The 17,324-nt window shown below is 62.0% G+C and overlaps 2 protein-coding genes across 4 annotated transcripts; both read right to left on the bottom strand.

Annotated features, from left to right (window-relative positions):
• Nucleotides 1–382: 382 nt before the first annotated feature.
• Nucleotides 383–3,010, bottom strand: NAT14 (N-acetyltransferase 14 (putative)). 3 transcript variants are annotated; one of them, XM_027037392.2, is made up of 3 exons: nt 2,917–3,010; nt 2,138–2,254; nt 383–1,492 (listed from the first exon to the last, which is right to left on the bottom strand). In XM_027037392.2, exons 2-3 carry the CDS (start codon nt 2,207–2,209, stop codon nt 944–946), a joined length of 621 nt encoding a protein of 206 aa, XP_026893193.1. In that variant the 5' UTR covers nt 2,210–2,254; nt 2,917–3,010; the 3' UTR covers nt 383–943. The 3 variants fall into 3 exon arrangements, with proteins under 3 accessions (XP_026893193.1, XP_026893191.1, XP_026893192.1); XM_027037390.2 differs by lacking the exon at nt 2,917–3,010 and adding an exon at nt 2,638–2,793; XM_027037391.2 differs by lacking the exon at nt 2,917–3,010 and adding an exon at nt 2,609–2,730.
• A 656-nt stretch (nt 3,011–3,666) lies between these two features.
• Nucleotides 3,667–10,950, bottom strand: ZNF628 (zinc finger protein 628). The gene is made up of 2 exons (XM_027037004.2): nt 10,742–10,950; nt 3,667–6,883 (listed from the first exon to the last, which is right to left on the bottom strand). Exon 2 carries the CDS (start codon nt 6,876–6,878, stop codon nt 3,786–3,788), a length of 3,093 nt encoding a protein of 1,030 aa, XP_026892805.2. The 5' UTR covers nt 6,879–6,883; nt 10,742–10,950; the 3' UTR covers nt 3,667–3,785.
• Nucleotides 10,951–17,324: the final 6,374 nt, after the last annotated feature.

Below are 17,324 nucleotides of genomic sequence, written 5' to 3'. Positions count from 1 at the left end.
CCCTGATGGAGTTCAATGCAAACTCTTTGATCCCCTGTCTGTGGGAGCTGTGGTTGAACCCCAGGGAGCTGGGGGTGGGGGCGGGCCGAAGGACTAGGGGTCCAGTCTTGGCTGAGGGAGGGGGCCACCACACACACACACACACACACTTGCTCCCCCCGCCCCCCACTCTCTCTGCACCAGGCAGCTGTGAGGCGGAAAAAATTCGGTAATGGGGAGCGTGAGTCAGAGGCTGGCAGGGAGTGGGGCTGCCGTGAGCTCATCGCCGCCCCTCCTCCCCGTCCAGCACCCCCAGCAACAATTAATGTCAACTCAGGGAAAAGCAGAAGCCAGACAGAAGGAGGGGGGTGGTGTGCAGAGACGGACTGGAAAAGGCATCAGAGAGAGCGAGACCAGGCTTTATTAACAATCGGGTGTAAAAATCCAGATGGGTCTGGCCGCTCCTCTCGGCTCACCTTCCCAGGAGGGGCCCGCCTCGGGCAGCCCTGCGCCCACCCCGCGCCCACCCCGACCCTGCCCAGGCCTCTCTAAGCCGATGACCCTCCCCTGCAGAGGCTCTGTTCATCCCCTGCAGCCATCGCACTCCACCCCGTTCCCAGGAGGGCTGTGTCCCCCATTTGGGGTGCCCCCGCCCCAAGTCTTAACCCACAGAGGCAGGCACGCTCGTCCGGCCCCGTCTCCTCCTCCCCGCACATCTCTCCCAGGCCCGTACCACAAAGGGGGCCGCCTTTGCGGACAGACCGAGATTTCTCGGTGCGCAAAACCCCCGCACAGGTTGACCTCTCCGAGAAGTTCACGCACGACACACAGACATCAGCCTGCAGCAGGGCGACTTGCCCTCTGCAGGCCTGTTTGTGGGCCCCCAGAGGGCTGGGGGTTCACACAGGGAGGACCTGCACATGGTGAGTGCTCGAGAAGTGATCTCCCTCCCGGCTGGCTCCGGTCACAGGTCCTTGCTGAACTCTCTTACAAGCGTGTAACCCATGCAGCCCCAGCTGCCCTCAGCCTGGTAGCCGCACCCCTCCAGCATCCCTGCCACGCCCCAAGCTGCCACAGCCACTGGGACCACGAGCCGGGCCCGGGGCTCCCCCATGCCTCCCGCCCAGGCTCGAGCCCGGGACTCGGCAAAGGCCAGCAGCCGCCTGCCCACACCTCGACGGCGGTGCCAGCGAGACACGGAGAGGCGGGTGACCCGGGCCCCGTCCCCAGCACTGGAGCCTGGGGCCAGGGCCAGCACCCCACACACGTCACCCGAGCTGCGCACTGCCACCCACGGGCCCCCCAGGCCGCCTGGTGGGGGCAGTGAGCCCCATCGGGCCCGCAGGCCCAGCTTCATGGCCGCCACGGCCAAGAACACGGGCAGGAGAAGGGCCAGGGCGAAGGAGGCCAGGACGAAGCGCAGGCCACTGCTGGCCGCGGCCAGGAGGAGCAGGGCTGGTGGCCGTGTCAGGGCGTGCAAGGCCACGCGGTTCTCTGTGTCCTTCACGCCAGCCTGTGGGCAGAAGAAGCAGTCAGAGGAGGGAGGCCCGGTGGCAAGAGACACCAGGGAAAAAGAGAGGGAGTGGACAGTGCAGGGCACTGGGGGCAGGGGCCCCCAGATGGGCAAGGGCCCTGCAGCCAAGGAACAGGCAAGGGACAGGACACAATCTGCTCCCGGCACCCGGAGCGAGTGAGCGCATCAGGAGCTGTGGGGGACGCCCAGTTCAGGGGGGCTGCAGGTGTGAGGCTCGGGGAAGGCTGAGGCCTTGAACAGGACAGAGGACAGCCCAGTTCCGAGCAGGCGCGGGCGGCAGGACTGGGAGAGGGAAGAGATGCGGTCCCAGGCGGGGGCCCCAGGGCTCTGCTCTGCAGAGTGTGGGCAGGAGGACGGGCTCCGCGGGCTGGTGCAGGGCAGACTCAAAGTCTGAGACCAGGAGGCAATTGTGCCAGGGTCGCCCCACGGCCCTCCAGCTATAAAAACCTTTCTGACCCTAAGGGTAGGAAGAAGGCACTAGAAAAAGGGACCGAGCCAAGAAGCCGCTTAGGAGGAAGAAATCCCTTCCCAGGAGTCCGGGCTGGCTCAGGCAGGTGACTGAAGACGCCCCAATGCCGCCGCCGAGCCCCCCCCCCCCGCCCCCCACCTCGCGCCAGTTCTCACCTTCAGCATCTCCAGCACCAGGGGTTTCTCATCTTCCCTCATCTCCCGCACGGACAGGTGGCTGGGGGCCATGGCAGCCCCCAGGCTCCCGCGCCCCCGAAGGGAGCAGGCGTGCACCTGGTGAAAACAAGCAGGTTTACTGAAGGGCACCTCTGGTCCCCACCGCGCCCCAGGGAAGGGGACCCGCAGCAGCGTGTCCCAGATCAGGACACTGGGAACGCTCGGGGCCCCCAAGCGAGCGCAACTCGGGATTCACCCTCCACACAGCGACCTTTGTCAAGTCTCCCGGCCCCTCGCCCCCGCCCGCCGCGGTGCTCAATCGGTTCCCCCTAAACGCCCCGCGGACGTCAGCACCCTGCAAGCCGGAGCTCGCTCCCAGACTCAGGGACTGCCCTGGGGAGTCAGCGGAACACCGCCCCCCGCCCCAGCCAGGGCATGGACCCCGTTCCCTGCCCCACAGTCGTCCCCGACCCGCGCCGCAGGAGGAGGCCTGCAAGAACCTCTGCAGGTGGCTGCAATCTTCCCACTAGGTGTGGGGGCGGCAGGGTCGGGAAGGGGTCGCCTGCGGAAGTGACGTCAAGCTCGCGCACAGTGGGGGCGGGGCCTGCACTCGGCCTTAGCAACGGTTGCCAAGCGTCCTGGCAGGATTCTGCGCGGGGGGTGGGGGTGGGGTGGGGGCCGGGAGGGACCAGAGCTGGACGCGGCGACCCCGCCGGGGGTGGGGTAGGGGGCGGAGTCAGGGGCAGCCGCAGGCGGGTCCCGGCGGGCAAGGTACTTACCCGGCCCGCAGAGGAGGAGCGCACGGTCTCTTCCCGACCTTCCCTGGTTGCTAAACAAGCGGAGAGCCGAGCGTGGGGGACAGGGGGCGGGGGAGGGGGGGCGGTGATGGGAGCGGATTAGTTCTCGTTGGCTCCGGGGCCTTCGAGGGAGGGGCCGCATCCTGGGCCCACCAGCTCCCAGAGAACCCGCCCCAGGAACCTCCACCCCAGCCCACCTGGGCTCTCTGGGAGGACCTTCGGGATAAGGACTCCCACCCACCCATTTTTCAGATGAGGGGAGCAGTGGGGTGACTTACAGCGAACAAACAGAACCAGGATTCTAGACTCTAATGCTTCCCCACTATGGTGACCACTGCATCTTTTTACTTTCTTTTAATGTTTACTTGAGAGACAGACACAGAGACAGAGCGGAGGAGGGGCAGCGAGAGAGGGAGACACAGAATCTGAAGCAGGCTCCAGGCTCTGAGCTGTGAGCACAGAGCCAGATGCGGGATCGAACTCACCAACCGTGAGATCATGACCTGAGCCGAAGTCGGACGCCCAACCGACTGAGCCATCCAGGCGCCCCCCACTGCATCTTTTTAAAAGGATGAACAGAACCTCACATAGACGTGGCTGGCCCCAAATCGCAGTCAGTTACCTGAGAGCCAGGAAGCAAAAGCTACAAGACTCTGAGCTCCCCAGCGGTGGCTAGGACCACGACATTCCCCCCTCATCCCACCCATCGCCAAGAAAACAAAACACAGGGGAGGAGATTCTGGTCTTTATTAGCAAGCCCAGCCTGCAGCTCCCCTCCCCCCAGCCCAGCCCAGCCCAAGCAGTGAGTCCGGGTCTCTGTGTGGGGCAAGAAGAGACAGCAGTGGTTCCACTCAAAACGTGTGCACCAGCTGGACTGCGGGCAGAGTCTGGACAATCTGGATGGAGGGGAGGGCCTGCGGGGCCATGCCCCCAGGTGCAGTGCCGGTGGGTACCACTTGTACCATCTGGGAGGCGGGAGCCGCGGCGATGCCCACTGGGACAGAGGCTTGGCCGGGTGGGGGTGGGGCCAGCAGTTGCAGCGTGGCACCGCCTCCCCCACCACTGCTATTCTCCAGTAGTTCAGCGGCGGGAGCACTGCGGATGATGAGCAGTTTCTGTCCCGGCGGACCAGGGGCAGGTGGCTCAGCCAGCCCAGGGGGTAGCGTCTCGACCTCCTGCACGCACAGCTGGGTCTGCTCCCCATCTGCCCCGCTCAGCACCAGGACGCTCTGCAAGCCCTCGTCCGTCTGTAGCGTCTCAAAGAGCACGTCCTGGACGACACCAGTACCGGCCTCACCGTCACCTGGCTCCCCAGGGCCGGGACCGGCCAGCAAATCCTCGGCCGCACCGCTCTGAACCACCAGCAGATTGGGGGCCTCCGGGGTCACAGCTGCCCCGCTGGGATTGGACAGCTGGCCTGCCACAGGCTGGAGCTGGACCGTGGTCACCTCCTGGGCCGGCTGGAGCTGGACCGTGGTCACCTCCTGGGCCGGCTGGAGCTGGACCGTGGTCACTTCCGGGGCTGGCCGGAGGGGCTGGAGCTGGACCCCGCTCACTTCCTGTGCCCCTGCCTCCCCACCCCCCACATTCTGCAGGACGATGAGGCTCTGCCCTCCCCCGCTGGCCCCTGCGTTGCCCCCTCCCTGAACCCCTAGTCCCCCAGGACCTGGCAGCCATACGACTCCAGGCCCCTGCCCAGATTTCCCAGCTGCCCGTGGGCCCTGCCTGCCACGGCTGCTCCCCGCCGCAGTGCCCGAGGAGGGCAGCAGGATGAGCTTGGCGGGAGCGGGCGGGGGCGGGGGCGCGGGGGGCTGGACGCTGCTGGGGATGAGCTGGAGGCCCTGGGCGGTCTGCACCAGGAGAAACGTCTGGGAGTTGGGGGCTGCCTGACCCGGGGGCGGGGCCACCTCGAGGGAGAGCGTGGCCTGGAGGTGGGGGAGAACGTGGACGTCTTGGGTGGCAGACGGGGCCGGAGCGGCGGCCGGCGGGGCGGGGGGCTGTGAGCCGGCGGCGGGGGCCGCAGGGGCCGGGGCGTGCGTCCTCAGGTGCCGCTGCAGGTAGGCGGCCATGACAAAGCTGCGGCCGCAGATGGGGCAGGCGAAGGGGCGCTCGGCCGAGTGGGTGCGCTGGTGCAGCAGCAGGTTGGACGAGTGCGTGAAGGTCTTGGGGCAGAGCGGGCAGCGGAAGGGCCGCTCGCCCGTGTGCACGCGCTGGTGCTGCCGCAGGTTGGAGGTCTGCGCGAAGCTCTTGCCGCAGACGCCGCAGGCGTGCGGCCGCTCGCCCGTGTGCACATGCCGGTGGCGCCGCAGGCACGACGTGTTGCGGAAGGCCTTGCCGCACTCCCCGCAGGCGTACGGCCGCTCGCCCGAGTGCAGCCGCAGGTGGTACTGGTAGTGCGATGACCACTTGAAGGTGAGGCCGCACTGGCCGCAGGTGAAGGCCCGCAGGCCGGTGTGCACGCGCTGGTGGATGGCGAGCAGCGACGAGCGCTTGAAGGCCTTGCCGCACTCGCCGCACTGGTAGGGCCGCTCGCCCGTGTGGTCCCGGAGGTGGTAGCGCAGCCCCGAGGAGCCCTTGAAGGCCTTGCCGCACTCGGCGCATTTGTAGGGCCGCTCGGCACAAGCCGGAGCGGGCGCGGGCGCCGGCGCGGCAGGGGCGGCGGCGGCGGCCGGGGCCAAGGGCTCCTGGGGGCAGGTGACCTCGGCGGCCTCCGCCTGGGGGGGCGGGCGCCCCGCGGCCGCCTCTTCCACGTGGCACTGCTGGTGCGCCAGGAGGCTGGCCAGCTGCGGGAAGGCGCCGTCGCAGCTGCCGCAGCGGAACGCCTGCCCACCGGCCGCCCCGTGGCTGTGCTGGTGGCGGGAGAGGCCGGCCACCGTCCGGAAGGACTTCCCGCACGGGAGGCAGGCGAAGCCCGGGGCGGCGGCGGCAGGCGGGGGCTGCGGCGGAGGGGCCGGCGGGGACCGCGAGGGCGGCGGGGCAGCGTCCGCCTTGGGCGCCGCGGTGGCCTGCCCGTCCTGGGGCGGCGTCGCCGCCTCGGGCCCCGGGCAGGGCTGGTGCTCCAAGAGCAGCTCCTCGCTGCCGAAGCCCAGCTCGCAGCCGTCGCAGCGGTACACCAGCTCCACCGTGGTCTCTGCCGCGGCCAGGAAGAGCTCAGGCACCACGGGCGGCGGCGCGGGGGGCGGGGGCGGCGCGGGCGCATGCAGGTAGGCGTCGGACACCAAGACCTTGGCGCCGGGCTCGTGCTGCGGCGGGGCGGGGGCGGCGGCGGCCGCCGCCCCGTGGGTGCGCTGGTGCAGCAGCAGGTTGGACGAATGCGTGAAGGTCTTGGGGCAGAGCGGGCAGCGGAAGGGCCGCTCGCCCGTGTGCACGCGCTGGTGCTGCCGCAGGTTGGTGCTCTGGGTGAAGCTCTTGCCGCAGACGCCGCAGGTGTAGGGCCGCTCGCCCGTGTGCACGTGCCGGTGGCGCCGCAGGCTGGAGGAGTTCTTGAAGGCCTTGGGGCAGTCGGGGCACGGGTAGGGCCGCTCGCCCGTGTGCTGCCGCAGGTGGTACTGGTAGTGCGACGACCACTTGAAGGCCAGGCCGCACTGGCCGCAGGTGAAGGCCCGCAGGCCGGTGTGCACGCTGCGGTGGATCTGCAGCAGCGACGAGCGCTTGAAGGCCTTGGGGCAGTCGGGGCACTGGTAGGGCCGCTCGCCCGTGTGGCCCCGCTGGTGGTAGAGCAGGGCCGAGGAGCCCTTGAAGGCCTTGGGGCACTCGGGGCACTTGTAGGGCCGCTCGCCGGTGTGCGTGCGCTGGTGGTGGAGGAGCCGGGACGACCACCGGAACGACTTGCCGCACTCCCCGCACTCGTACTGGGCCGTCGGGGCGGGGGCCGCGGGGCCCGGCTTCTCCGCCGGCCCCTCGGAGGTGGAGGCGGGCGCCATGTCCGCGTGGGAGCCGACCATCACACCTGGTGGGGGACTCGGCGTCAGGGGAAGGCGGGACCCCGCCCCACCTCCGCCCCAACACCGGTCCTCTCAACCTGGACGCACACGTTCGCCCTGGAAGCGGTAGAGGGTGCGTCCCCGGCCCACGCGCGCGGCAGGACGCCTCCCTTAGGATTAGGGCCCCCGGTGGCCCAGGGCTGCGCCAAAGCAAGACTTTAGGTGCTAATGCAGAAACTGGCAAACTGGGAGGAGTGCTCACCGGCCACAGCATGCTGGTCATCCCCCGCCAGGAGGCTGGACAAGTGTGAGAAGGCTGGGCATGGTCTTTAGGAAGCCAAGCATGTCCTTTAGGGCCAAGCTCCTCCCCTCTAAAGACAGACACTGTCCCTGAGGATGGCCTGGGCTCTCTCTAGCACCCCCGCTTCTGATGCTTGAGCCCGCTCCCTCTGAGGAGCTCATAGTCCACCCTGCCTCAACGCCAGTTCCCAGCCACTGTAACTCGAGCCCCTTCGAGCATTCCACACTCCACCCCCCACCGCTGCTTGCCTATTTCCTCTCGCACATTAATCGAAAATCCCTAGACTCCACCAGATCCATAGCCACGCTGCACCTTCCACACCCATCCACCTCCTCGCTTCCTGCCTGCCTTCAGTCTCCCTTTAAAAAAAAAAAAAAAAAAGTGTTTTTTTGTTGTTGGTTTTTTTTTTTTTTTTTTTAAGTAACTTCCACACCCAGCATGGGGCCCGAACTGACAACTCCCAGGCCAAGAGTCACATGCTTTACCACGGAGCCAGCCAGGCGCCCCTAGTCTGGGTCTCCCTCTGCACTCATGCCCACGAATCTCCAAGTTCCCGGCACTGCTCATACCTGCATTTTTCTAGGCCATTCACTCCCACCCAACAGGTGGTACTCAGACATGTTTCTGTTCCCCTCAAACCTCTCCTCTCCCCTCCTGCTTTTAGCAGGTGATCCTGCCATTGATCTGGTCACTGAAAACATAAATGCAATCAGAAGAGAATGTCGCCACATCCCAACCACTGTAGAGGTGATTCTCAAGGAGATCGACTCTCCCACCCCAGGGGACATCCGGCAGAGCCTGCAGACGCTAAGTTGTCACGACTGGAGGGGCCGGTGCTCCTGGCATCTAGCGAGGGGGGCACCAGGGATGCTGGTCAACACCCTACAGTGCATGGGACGGCCCAGCACAGCAAAGAATGCTCCAGTCCCAAACGGAAGCAGTGCTGAGGCTGAGAATCCATGCACCACCTTCCCACCTGCCTGCCTCTGGCCCACGGACTCGACTTCCCACCTACTTTCCTCCTCTCCTGGACCATTCCCATCTGGGTACCCACAAGCTGCACCTCCCTTAACAACCAACAGGGGCATCTGGGTGGCTCAGTAGGCAAGCACTGACTCTTGATTTTGGCTCAGGTCATGATCTCATGGTCCGTGGGTTTGAGCCCCACGTCAGGCTCTGTGCTGACGGTTCAGAGCCTGCTTGGGATTCTCTCTCTTCCTCTGCCCTCCCCTGCTCACACTTTCTCTCAAAAATAAACTTAAAACCCTTCAGGGGCGCCTGGGTGGCTCAGTTGGTTAAGAGCTGATGATCTCGTGGTTTGTGGGTTTGAACCCCGCACAGGGCTCTGTGCTGACAGCTCAGAGCTTGGAGCCTGCTTCAGATTCTGTGTCTCCCTCTCTCCCTGCCCCTCCTCCACTCATGCTCTCTCCCTCTCTCTCTCAAAAACAAACATCAAAAAAATTAAAAATATAAAAAAAAGCCTTCACCCCTCTACTGCCTCTAGCTATGGCTTTATTTCTCCCCATCCCCTTTGCAGCAAAGCAACTCAAACGTGTGGTCAATACATGCTCTTTCCCATCTCAAACCCCACCACCCAGACCCTCCACTCCATTCATGGCCTCCCTGGTGCTAAATTCCACGGCCCCTCCTCAATCCCTACGGGGTCCCTCCCTCCTTAAGCCACTCTCCTCGCTTTCAGGCACTGGTTCCTTCTCGTCTCCCTGACTTGTGAATGTGGGAGAGCCCAGGGCTCTGCCGACCCTTGGACTCCTTCTTCATCCACACTCTGTCCCTGGGAGCCCTCACTCACCCTCAAGATCTCCGTCTAAACAGAAGGACTCCAAAATGCAGATCTGACACCTCTCCTCTGAACTCCAAACCCTGCTACAGTTGTCATAGGGACGCCTAGCAGACAACTCACACTTAACATGCCCCAAATCTCTTTTTCTTTTTTGCTCCTGCTTTCTCCCTTCTTCACCCACAATCTTCTCCATCCCTGAAAACCCCTCTATTCTTCCTCACCGCCCTCTCGTTCTCTCACCGTCTGTGACCAATCCGTCAGCCGGTTCCCTTGTTCCAGTAGGGACATATTTGGAACCTGGCCACTTCTCTCCAAGCCCCTCATTGTCACCTTTGTCCAGGGCACCAACGTGTCCCTCCTGGACAGCTGCAACAGTCTCCCAAAACAGATCTCCCTGTTTCCACCCCTCTTCCTTTCCTACCTCTGGTATGTTCCCAACACAGAGCCTGCAGGGAACGTGCCACAAGCTTCTACAGCTCCCATTTCAGAGGAGATACATCTCATACGTGCCCACAGCCTCCTCCCCTCCCTGACCTCCTCTAGCCTCTCAGACCCCCACACCATCTAGTCGGCGCCTGGAGCCCCTTCCCAACAGTGTCCTTGCTGACAGGTCACTTCAGGGAGACATTCCCTGCACCGGACCTACATCTGCAACCCCTTCCAACACTCCCCGTTCTCTTTCCCCTCTTTCTGTTCTCTCTAGCACTCAGCACCTTCTAACCTGCTTTTAAGCAGGTTTCCCAACCTCAGCACTGTTGCGATCCGGGGCTGGACCAGTGTCGAGGGACCAGTCCCAAGCACTGCACAGTGTTTAGCAGCATCCCTAGCCTCTCCCCTCTAAATGTTAGTGGCATCTCAATCACTGTTGCACCCCAGAGCCTAAAATAACGTCTGGCACAGAGTGAGCACACATCTTGAATGTAAAAGGGCTGGGCATCCCCTCTGGACAGGCTATAAAGATTCTCTTTAAAAAAAGATGAGTTAGCATCCTCGGGGCGCCTGGGGGGGCTCAGTCGGTTGAGCGTCCAACTTCGGCTCAGGTCATGATCTTGCGTGAGTTTGCGCCCCATGTGGGGCTCTGTGCTGACAGCTCCGAGTCTGGAGCCTGCTTCAAATTGTCTGTGTCCCTCTCTCTCTGCCCCTCCTCTGCTCACTCTCTGCGTCTCTCTCTCTCAAAAATAAATGTTAAAAAAAAGTTAAAAAAAAACAAAACAAGATGAACATCCTCTTTAAAATGTAAGCAAGTCCTTTAAGACACTAATTATCCCAGGAAGCTGCACGTGCCTTTCAGAAGGCCGAGCACGCCTCAGACAGGAGCCATCGGGTCTCTGGAAGAGCTGGACCCATCTAGTCCAATAAAGAGCATCCCCTTCAAAAGGCCGGACCACACCCTTCCATCAGGCCCGACTTCCCCTTTAAGAGGGTGCTCCTAGGGCACACCAATCTCCACCTTTGTTGAGCTAAGCTAGTGTCTGGTTGGAAGCCACCGGGACTCAGAGGCTCTTCCTTCAAAGTTTGGGGCACTGCCAGTGCTCCTTCGGGAGATAATCCTTCCTCAGAGAATAAAAAGCGGGAAGCTGCGGGGAACTGCAGAACCTGCCCCGCCCCTCTGAAAAGCAGCCCCTTGCCCTTTAAGAGGGCGGAGCCGGCCCAGTGGACAAAAATCGGAGGTGAAGTAGCGCCCTTCCCTTTAAGGCATCCCTTCCGGTTTCACGCTCCCCATTTCCCCAACGTCTCCGCCCTCCGGTCCCTCCCCCCACCCCCACCCCTCCGGTCTCTCACCTGCGGCCCCGACCCGGAGAATGAGCGGGAGAGACCTAGGGCCTTCCCGCGGGGGCCGACGGGAAGACGGGGCCCCGGCAGCGGCGGGAGAGGAGTGGGGGCGTGGGAGGGGGGCGGGGGCGCGCTCCCTCCCAACAGCCCCCGGCGCGAGGCACCCAACCTTTATCGGCAGCCTCTCGCGCACACAAACCCCGACGTCGCCGTCGGCGCGTCACGACGCCACGTGCGCCGAGGCCCCGCCCCACCCCTCCCGCTAGCCTGCGGCCGTCGCTCGCTCCCCGGCGCCGGCGGCGCACGGCATCGTGGGAGTTGTAGTCCTCCCCGGACCTCGACGGCCGGGTCGTTTAGGCTGTGTCCGAAGTCGGCCCAAGGCCCGGGAAGACCCGCCCGGAGGCGGGGTCTTACGTTCCCCGTTTTTTACTACCGATTCCCTCTCGTCTGTCCTAGAATCGCTCTCCAGCTGCGCGGTTTCCGAACGGGCCTAGCCCATCAGGGGTGTGGTCATTCCTGGCCTGACCGCCACGCCCAGTCCCTGGATCTCTAAAATTTCCCTGCCGGGGAAACTGAGGCCCGCAGGGCTTCTGTTCACACCCCACCCCCACCCCGCAGAGGTCCCACGTGCACGCAGTTCCCGGGAGTGTGCGGTTGTCCCGGGAAGCTGGACCCTGCTGTGCTTGCTCCTTGGAGGCCTGGGGGCTTAGGGAACCACTGAGTTGTCCCGAATCCCCTCTCCCTCCTTTCCAAGTCACCCCACCACGGCTTCAGCCTTGGTGACTTCTACATGTCACCCAACAGTCTCTCAGCCTTGACACTAGCGATGCTTGGGCCAGATTGTTCTTTGTTTTGAGGGCCGTCCTGTGCACCGTAGGGTGGTTAGCAGCGCCCCTGTCCCTGACCTCCACCTTCTTCTCTCCAGGGAATACCAGCCCTGTCCAACTAGATCAGGCATCTTATCCAGCCCAGTCCCTCTGAACCCCTCTCCCCCACCTGGCCAGCCAGATGAACCATTCATCCCAGAGGACAGAGCTGGCAGGGGGGACTGCAGGCTTTGAAGGCAGCCCAAACCTACCTGACCCTTCCCAGGGACCTAGGCTATTACTCGTGCCCCAAAGGCCTGTGTGCATGGGGGGTTGTCCCTCTCTATCCCCATCCTATTGCTGTCAGCCAAAAAAAAGTTGATAAGGGCGACACATACACACACTTCCAGAGAAAGGCAGCCCCACCCTCACTGGTAGTCAAAGGAGAAGAGAAACCCTGGAAGTAAGTGGGGAACCTGGACCTTTCCCTCTTCCTCACATTAGACGCCCCCCCCCGCCCCAACCAACCCTGCCAGCCATACTGTGGGTGGTGGGAGGTGTGTCCTGGGCTTCTGGAACAGTCCAGCTCTAAGGTGGCCCAACAAGGACCAGAGTCTTTTTGATCACAGGGTGGGGAAAGGCTCAGGCCCCACTCGCTGTGCCCGCACCAATGCTCCTGGTCCCCACATGCTTAAGCCCTCCAACCCACATCCCTTCCCTCTGGAAGGAGCAGGTGTGTGGTGTTGGGCTGAGTGGACACTGGATCGTGGTTTGGGCCATTCAGTCCGTTGCCTTGGTAATGGCGCCACCTGCGCTTAGAGAGGAGAGGATTAGGGGCTGGGGTGGGAGGTGTCCTGGAGCACCGGTCTCCCCCTGACGCACAACAGGAGGTATCTGGACCAAAGACAGGATTCCCAGGGCCAAAGACTAAATGTAAAATATCCATTTTCACCCTAGAGCAGGAAGAGAGCAGAGATGCACTTTAAGCAGGGGGGCTGGGGTGTGGGCAGGAGCCAAGAGGGCTGGCCTGTTTCTCCCACAGACTAAGGATGCTCCTTTCTGACATCTTTTGTGGCTCCCATGGGTGCCCAGCCAGCCCTGCCCGAATGGGCCTCTTTCCAGGGAAGGGGTGTTATCCTCACTTCAATGCGGGGCGGGGGCGGTGAGAGGAGGGGGTGGCAAATAGAGGCCCTCTAAAGTCTCTTGGCCAGACACAGGACCAGGAAGTGATATACATCCTATATGCAGGAAGTGATGAAACATCCTATAGCCAGGAAGTGATTCCTGTAACCCGGAAGTGATTTACTGAGGGTGTCTCCAGCCCCAGAGTCTAACCCCCCCCCCCCCCATCCAAGCCCTATCTGGCAGGTCCCCACATGCGTGGTCATGGCCCAGTGCATGGGAGCCAGAGGAGCCTCCCCGCCCATCCCTGGAGGAACCAGGGCTGACACCAGGTCACACAGTCCCATCTGTACCTAGAAAACATATTCCTGGGGTGCCTGGGTGGCTCAGTCAGTTAAGCGTCTGACTGCCGGTTTCGGCTCAGGTCATGATCTCACGGTTTGGTAAGTTCCAGCCCCGCACCAGGCTCTGCGCTGGCAGTGCGGGGGGGGGGGGGGGGGGGGGTGCTGCTTGGGAATCTCTGTCTCCCTCTCTCTGCCCCTCCCCCACTCGCGCTGTCCCTGTCTTCTCTCAAAATAAACAAATAAAAAAAATAAAAGTAAAAAGGAAAGAAAACAGATTCATCTGTTTTAAGTACAGAAATGTGGCCAGAGACAGATACACACTAACTGCCCTCCCCAGGAGTGGCCGCCACTTTCCGTGATGATCCCCAATGACCCATGTCCTTGTACACCAAGTGCCTTTTCTTCAGGTGGCCTGCGGACATGATGGATGGCACTCCTGCGATAGGTTATGTGATTTGGCAAAGGTGAAGGGATTTTGGCAAGTGCAATCAAGGCTCCCCATCAGCTGATGTTAATCAAAAGGAAATGTAATGATTAATCTTACGTGTCCACCAACTGAACCACAGGATGCCCAGGTACCTGGTGAAACACGATTTCTGGGCGTGTCTGCCAAGGTGTTTCCGGAAGAGATTAGCATTTGCATAAGTAGACTGAGTAAAGCCAACGGCCCTCCCCAGGGTGGGCGGGCATCACCCAATCCACGGGGGTCCTGACTAGAACAAAAGGGCGGAAGGTTGGATTCCCTCTCTACCTGACTGAGCCCAGAACGTTGATCTTTGCCGGCCCTCTGCGCTTCTGGTTCTCAGACCTTCAGACCCACCCTGGGATCCACACCAAGGACTGTCTGGTTCTTAAGACTTGGAACCACATCACTGGCTTTCCTGGGCTCCAGCACACTGATGGCAGATCATGGGACTTCTCAGCCTCCATAATGGCACAAGCCAATACCTTATAGTAAATCTCTTTATATATAAAATATATATAACATCTCTGTGTGTCTCTGACTGTATGTATAGATAGAATAGATACAGATAGCTATAGATATAGCTATAGATGATATAGATACAGGTAGATATAGATCCTATTAGTTTTGCTTCCCCGAAGAACCCTAACACGGGAAGGTTGTTCTGGGTGGGCCTGATATAATCAGCTTCATTCAGCTCAGGTCATGATCTCACAGTCTGTGAGTTTGAGCCCCGCGTCCGGCTCTGTGCTGACAGCTCAGAGCCTGGAGCCTGCTTCAGATTCTGTCTCCCTCTCTCCCTGCCCCTCCCCACCTCTCTCTCTCAAAAATAAACATTTTTTAAAAATAAAGACCTTATTTCTGAACACAGTCACATTTTGAGATATGGGGGTTAGGACTTCAACGGATGAATTTGGGGAGACACAATTTAGCCCATAACATCCCTCTTCTCAGAAGAAAACATGGCAAATAAATATAATAGTGTTGGCCTCTCAGAGTTCTGGGTTGAAAACACCAGGAACCTACCACCTGTACATTTTCACAATAAACTTTAAGGGAACCAGAGTCCCTCTGGGACTAGGTGGACAGGTGGGAGATGAGCACAATGGGGGCAAGGACAGACAAGTTTTGCCTGGGCTCCTGGCCTGGCCCTGACATCTCAGCTTCTCGCTTCCCCCTCCCCATATTAGAGGGGGGTTTAGGAGTGGAGTCTCCACATTCTAGGTGTAAAGACAGCAAAGGAAGTTTTGGGCAGGGCCCTGAGGTCTCAACGCTACCCCTACATCGAACTTAGCACAGCCCTCGTCACTCTTACCTTCAAAACCCAACTCCTACTTGGCCTACAAAGCCCTTCAGGTCTGGCCCCTGGCCCCTTCTCTGACTTCACCTCCTCCTATCCTTCCCTCTCTCTCACCTCATTCAAGCTTGCTCCTGCCGCAGGGCCTTTGCATGCCCTGTGCCCTTTGCCTGGGAAGCTCCTGGCTGCCCCCTCTTCCGCTCAGGTTGCAGGACAATTGTCACCTTCTCAGAGAGGGCTTCTCCATCTGAAGCAGGACGCTTTCCCCATCCAGCGTCCAACTTACTGTCCAGCACACCCTGAACCGGTCTTTTCTTGTTTGTCGGCATCTCACTCCCAAACTCCTCCAGGGACAGACTGTGCTAGTCTCTCTCACTGCTACATCCTCGGTCTACTGTAGGTGCTCAATAAATGTTTATGAAATAACCCGCCTCGAATTGCAAGGGCTGGGACGAGGGGAAGGGAGCCTGTGTATATACCTTGTAATAGCGGGAAGGGCGGGTCCTCAACAAACATCAGATGAAGCCAGTCCCCAGCTGTGGGTGACTCTTATCCACCACCAGAGAAGAGGAGGGGGGCCCAAGGGTGAGGGTGAGGCTGCTTCCGCACGGCCTCCTGGCCCTGCCTGGGATGTTGGCGCCCCCTGGTGGCGCGTCCCCAGGCCAGAGCCAGAACGGCCAGTGGCCCTACGTGTGTTCCCGACCCTGCCCGTCGGTGGGACAGGGCTGGCTAGCAGATGTCGCCCTCGGCTCCTGGTGGCATGGGTGCAAGCCAGCTCCTGGAGGTGGGCTAGCAAAGGTCGGGCCCCCGCCACGCAGTGGCGGCCCGTCCTTGAGCCTGAGCCCTGACCTCCAATTCTCCAGAGACCCGGGGGTCCACTCCCTTAACAGCCCCTTGCCAAGCGACCTTCTGCGTTCCCCGCGGGGCCTGAAAGTAACAGGACGGGAAAGCTTCCAGGCGATTCCACAACACCACACGCGCGTCCAGGCTGTGCGCACACAGGCAAACACACACACACGACTTGCCCAGGCCAAGACAGAGATTGAGGAGGGAGGCCAAGCGGCCGCCCGCTGCTGGCACAGCCTGCCTGCCTGGTGGTCCCCGTCGGAGCCCTGCGCTGACCCCCTGCTGCTGGCCCTGCAGCAGACAGACCTGCCGTGCAAACACACGGTGTCGGGCCCACATTGAGCCACTTCCGGGTCCGGGCTCTGCCACTCAACTCGCAGCGTGAGCTTGGAGAAGTCTCGGGTGCCTCTGGCAGCTGGAAAAGTCACGGGATTGGGGGGGGGGGGGGCGGGTGGATTCTCCCTCCGCCGCCTCCAGATGGAACACCTTGATTTCAGCTCGTAAGAGCCGCCTCGGACTTCTGACCTCCAGAAGTGCAAGACAATCAGTGCACGTGGTTATGAGGCACTGGGTGTGTGTGAGTGTGTAGCCACAGGTGACCCGCACGCCCCCCAACGCGAACCTTCCACAGGGCCCCCTCACAACAAGCTCCGCAGCACCTATCCCCACACCAGCCCGGACCAGGGTCCCCCCCACTCCGGCCAGCACCCTTCCAGAGACAAGAGGACCCCCTTCCCACCCCCACCCCCCCGCCGGAGCCAGCCTCTCCACCCCGCCATGCCCCAGTCTGTTCTCTGCCTCCCCGAATACCAAGGGCCCCCCAGTCCCTCAGTAAAACGCCTTAAGGGAAACCACACACCCATGTTTTGTCTTCCCCTCCCACGGCCACAGCCAGGCTGCGCCAAAAACAGTCCCTAGCGTCACCCACCTGAGCAACCAGCTGGGCCAGCAGGTGTATCCTCCCCTCTCCCCTACTCACTAGCCGCTCTGGCGGAAAGTCAGGGTTTGGGGAACAACCCTCTTGCACAGAAGCCAGCCTTTCCGGCTGGCTGGAGGCCTTGGGCACAGGCAAGCCCTGCTCTCTGAGCCTCAGTTTCCCCAGGAGGTTGGGCCCGGGGCACAGAGAGGCAGGGAGGCCCAGGCGGGTGCATCTGGAGGTAGGTGGGCAGAGTCGGTGCCCAAGCGTCGGCTCCACAGCTGAAGGCTCCCGGCAGCCCTCCCCGGGGGTCATCTCCCCCTCCCTCCCAGCCTGTACCCAAGCCTCCTGCTGCACCCTCCCCTCCCCTCCAATTAAAGGTCCTCAACGCTAATCGCTGCCGGTTGACTCAGCCCCTGGCCTCGCTTCCCTAACGAGGCCTTTGTCCCCTTAATTGGCTATCTCCAGGCGCCTTTCTCTGCCCCCCACCATGCTGCCCTGTCCCATATCCCAGGTCCAACTATGTGCTAATTGGGCCCCTGGGGGGCACACATAAAGCCCCCCCTCACCTTCCTATATCAGCCTCCACCCACGGGCTCCTCAAAGCTCAGCATCCAGTCTACAGGAGGTGGGGATGAGGCACCGGAGGGAGGGCCTGCCCTAATTCTCGGGGCCCTGTCTCCTCCAACCAGAGCGGTGGCCCCCCTCCAGAGTCGGCCTACCCTGCCCAGAGCCCTCTCTCCTCCTGTCTGCCTCCCCAGCCCCGAGCCCCCAGCCCCGGCTGCTCCTCTCTCTTCA

The sequence above is a fragment of the Acinonyx jubatus genome, chromosome E2 (assembly GCF_027475565.1).
Source record: "Acinonyx jubatus isolate Ajub_Pintada_27869175 chromosome E2, VMU_Ajub_asm_v1.0, whole genome shotgun sequence".
Taxonomy (NCBI): Eukaryota; Metazoa; Chordata; class Mammalia; order Carnivora; family Felidae; genus Acinonyx; species Acinonyx jubatus.
This window is presented reverse-complemented; position numbering and strand designations above follow the sequence as displayed.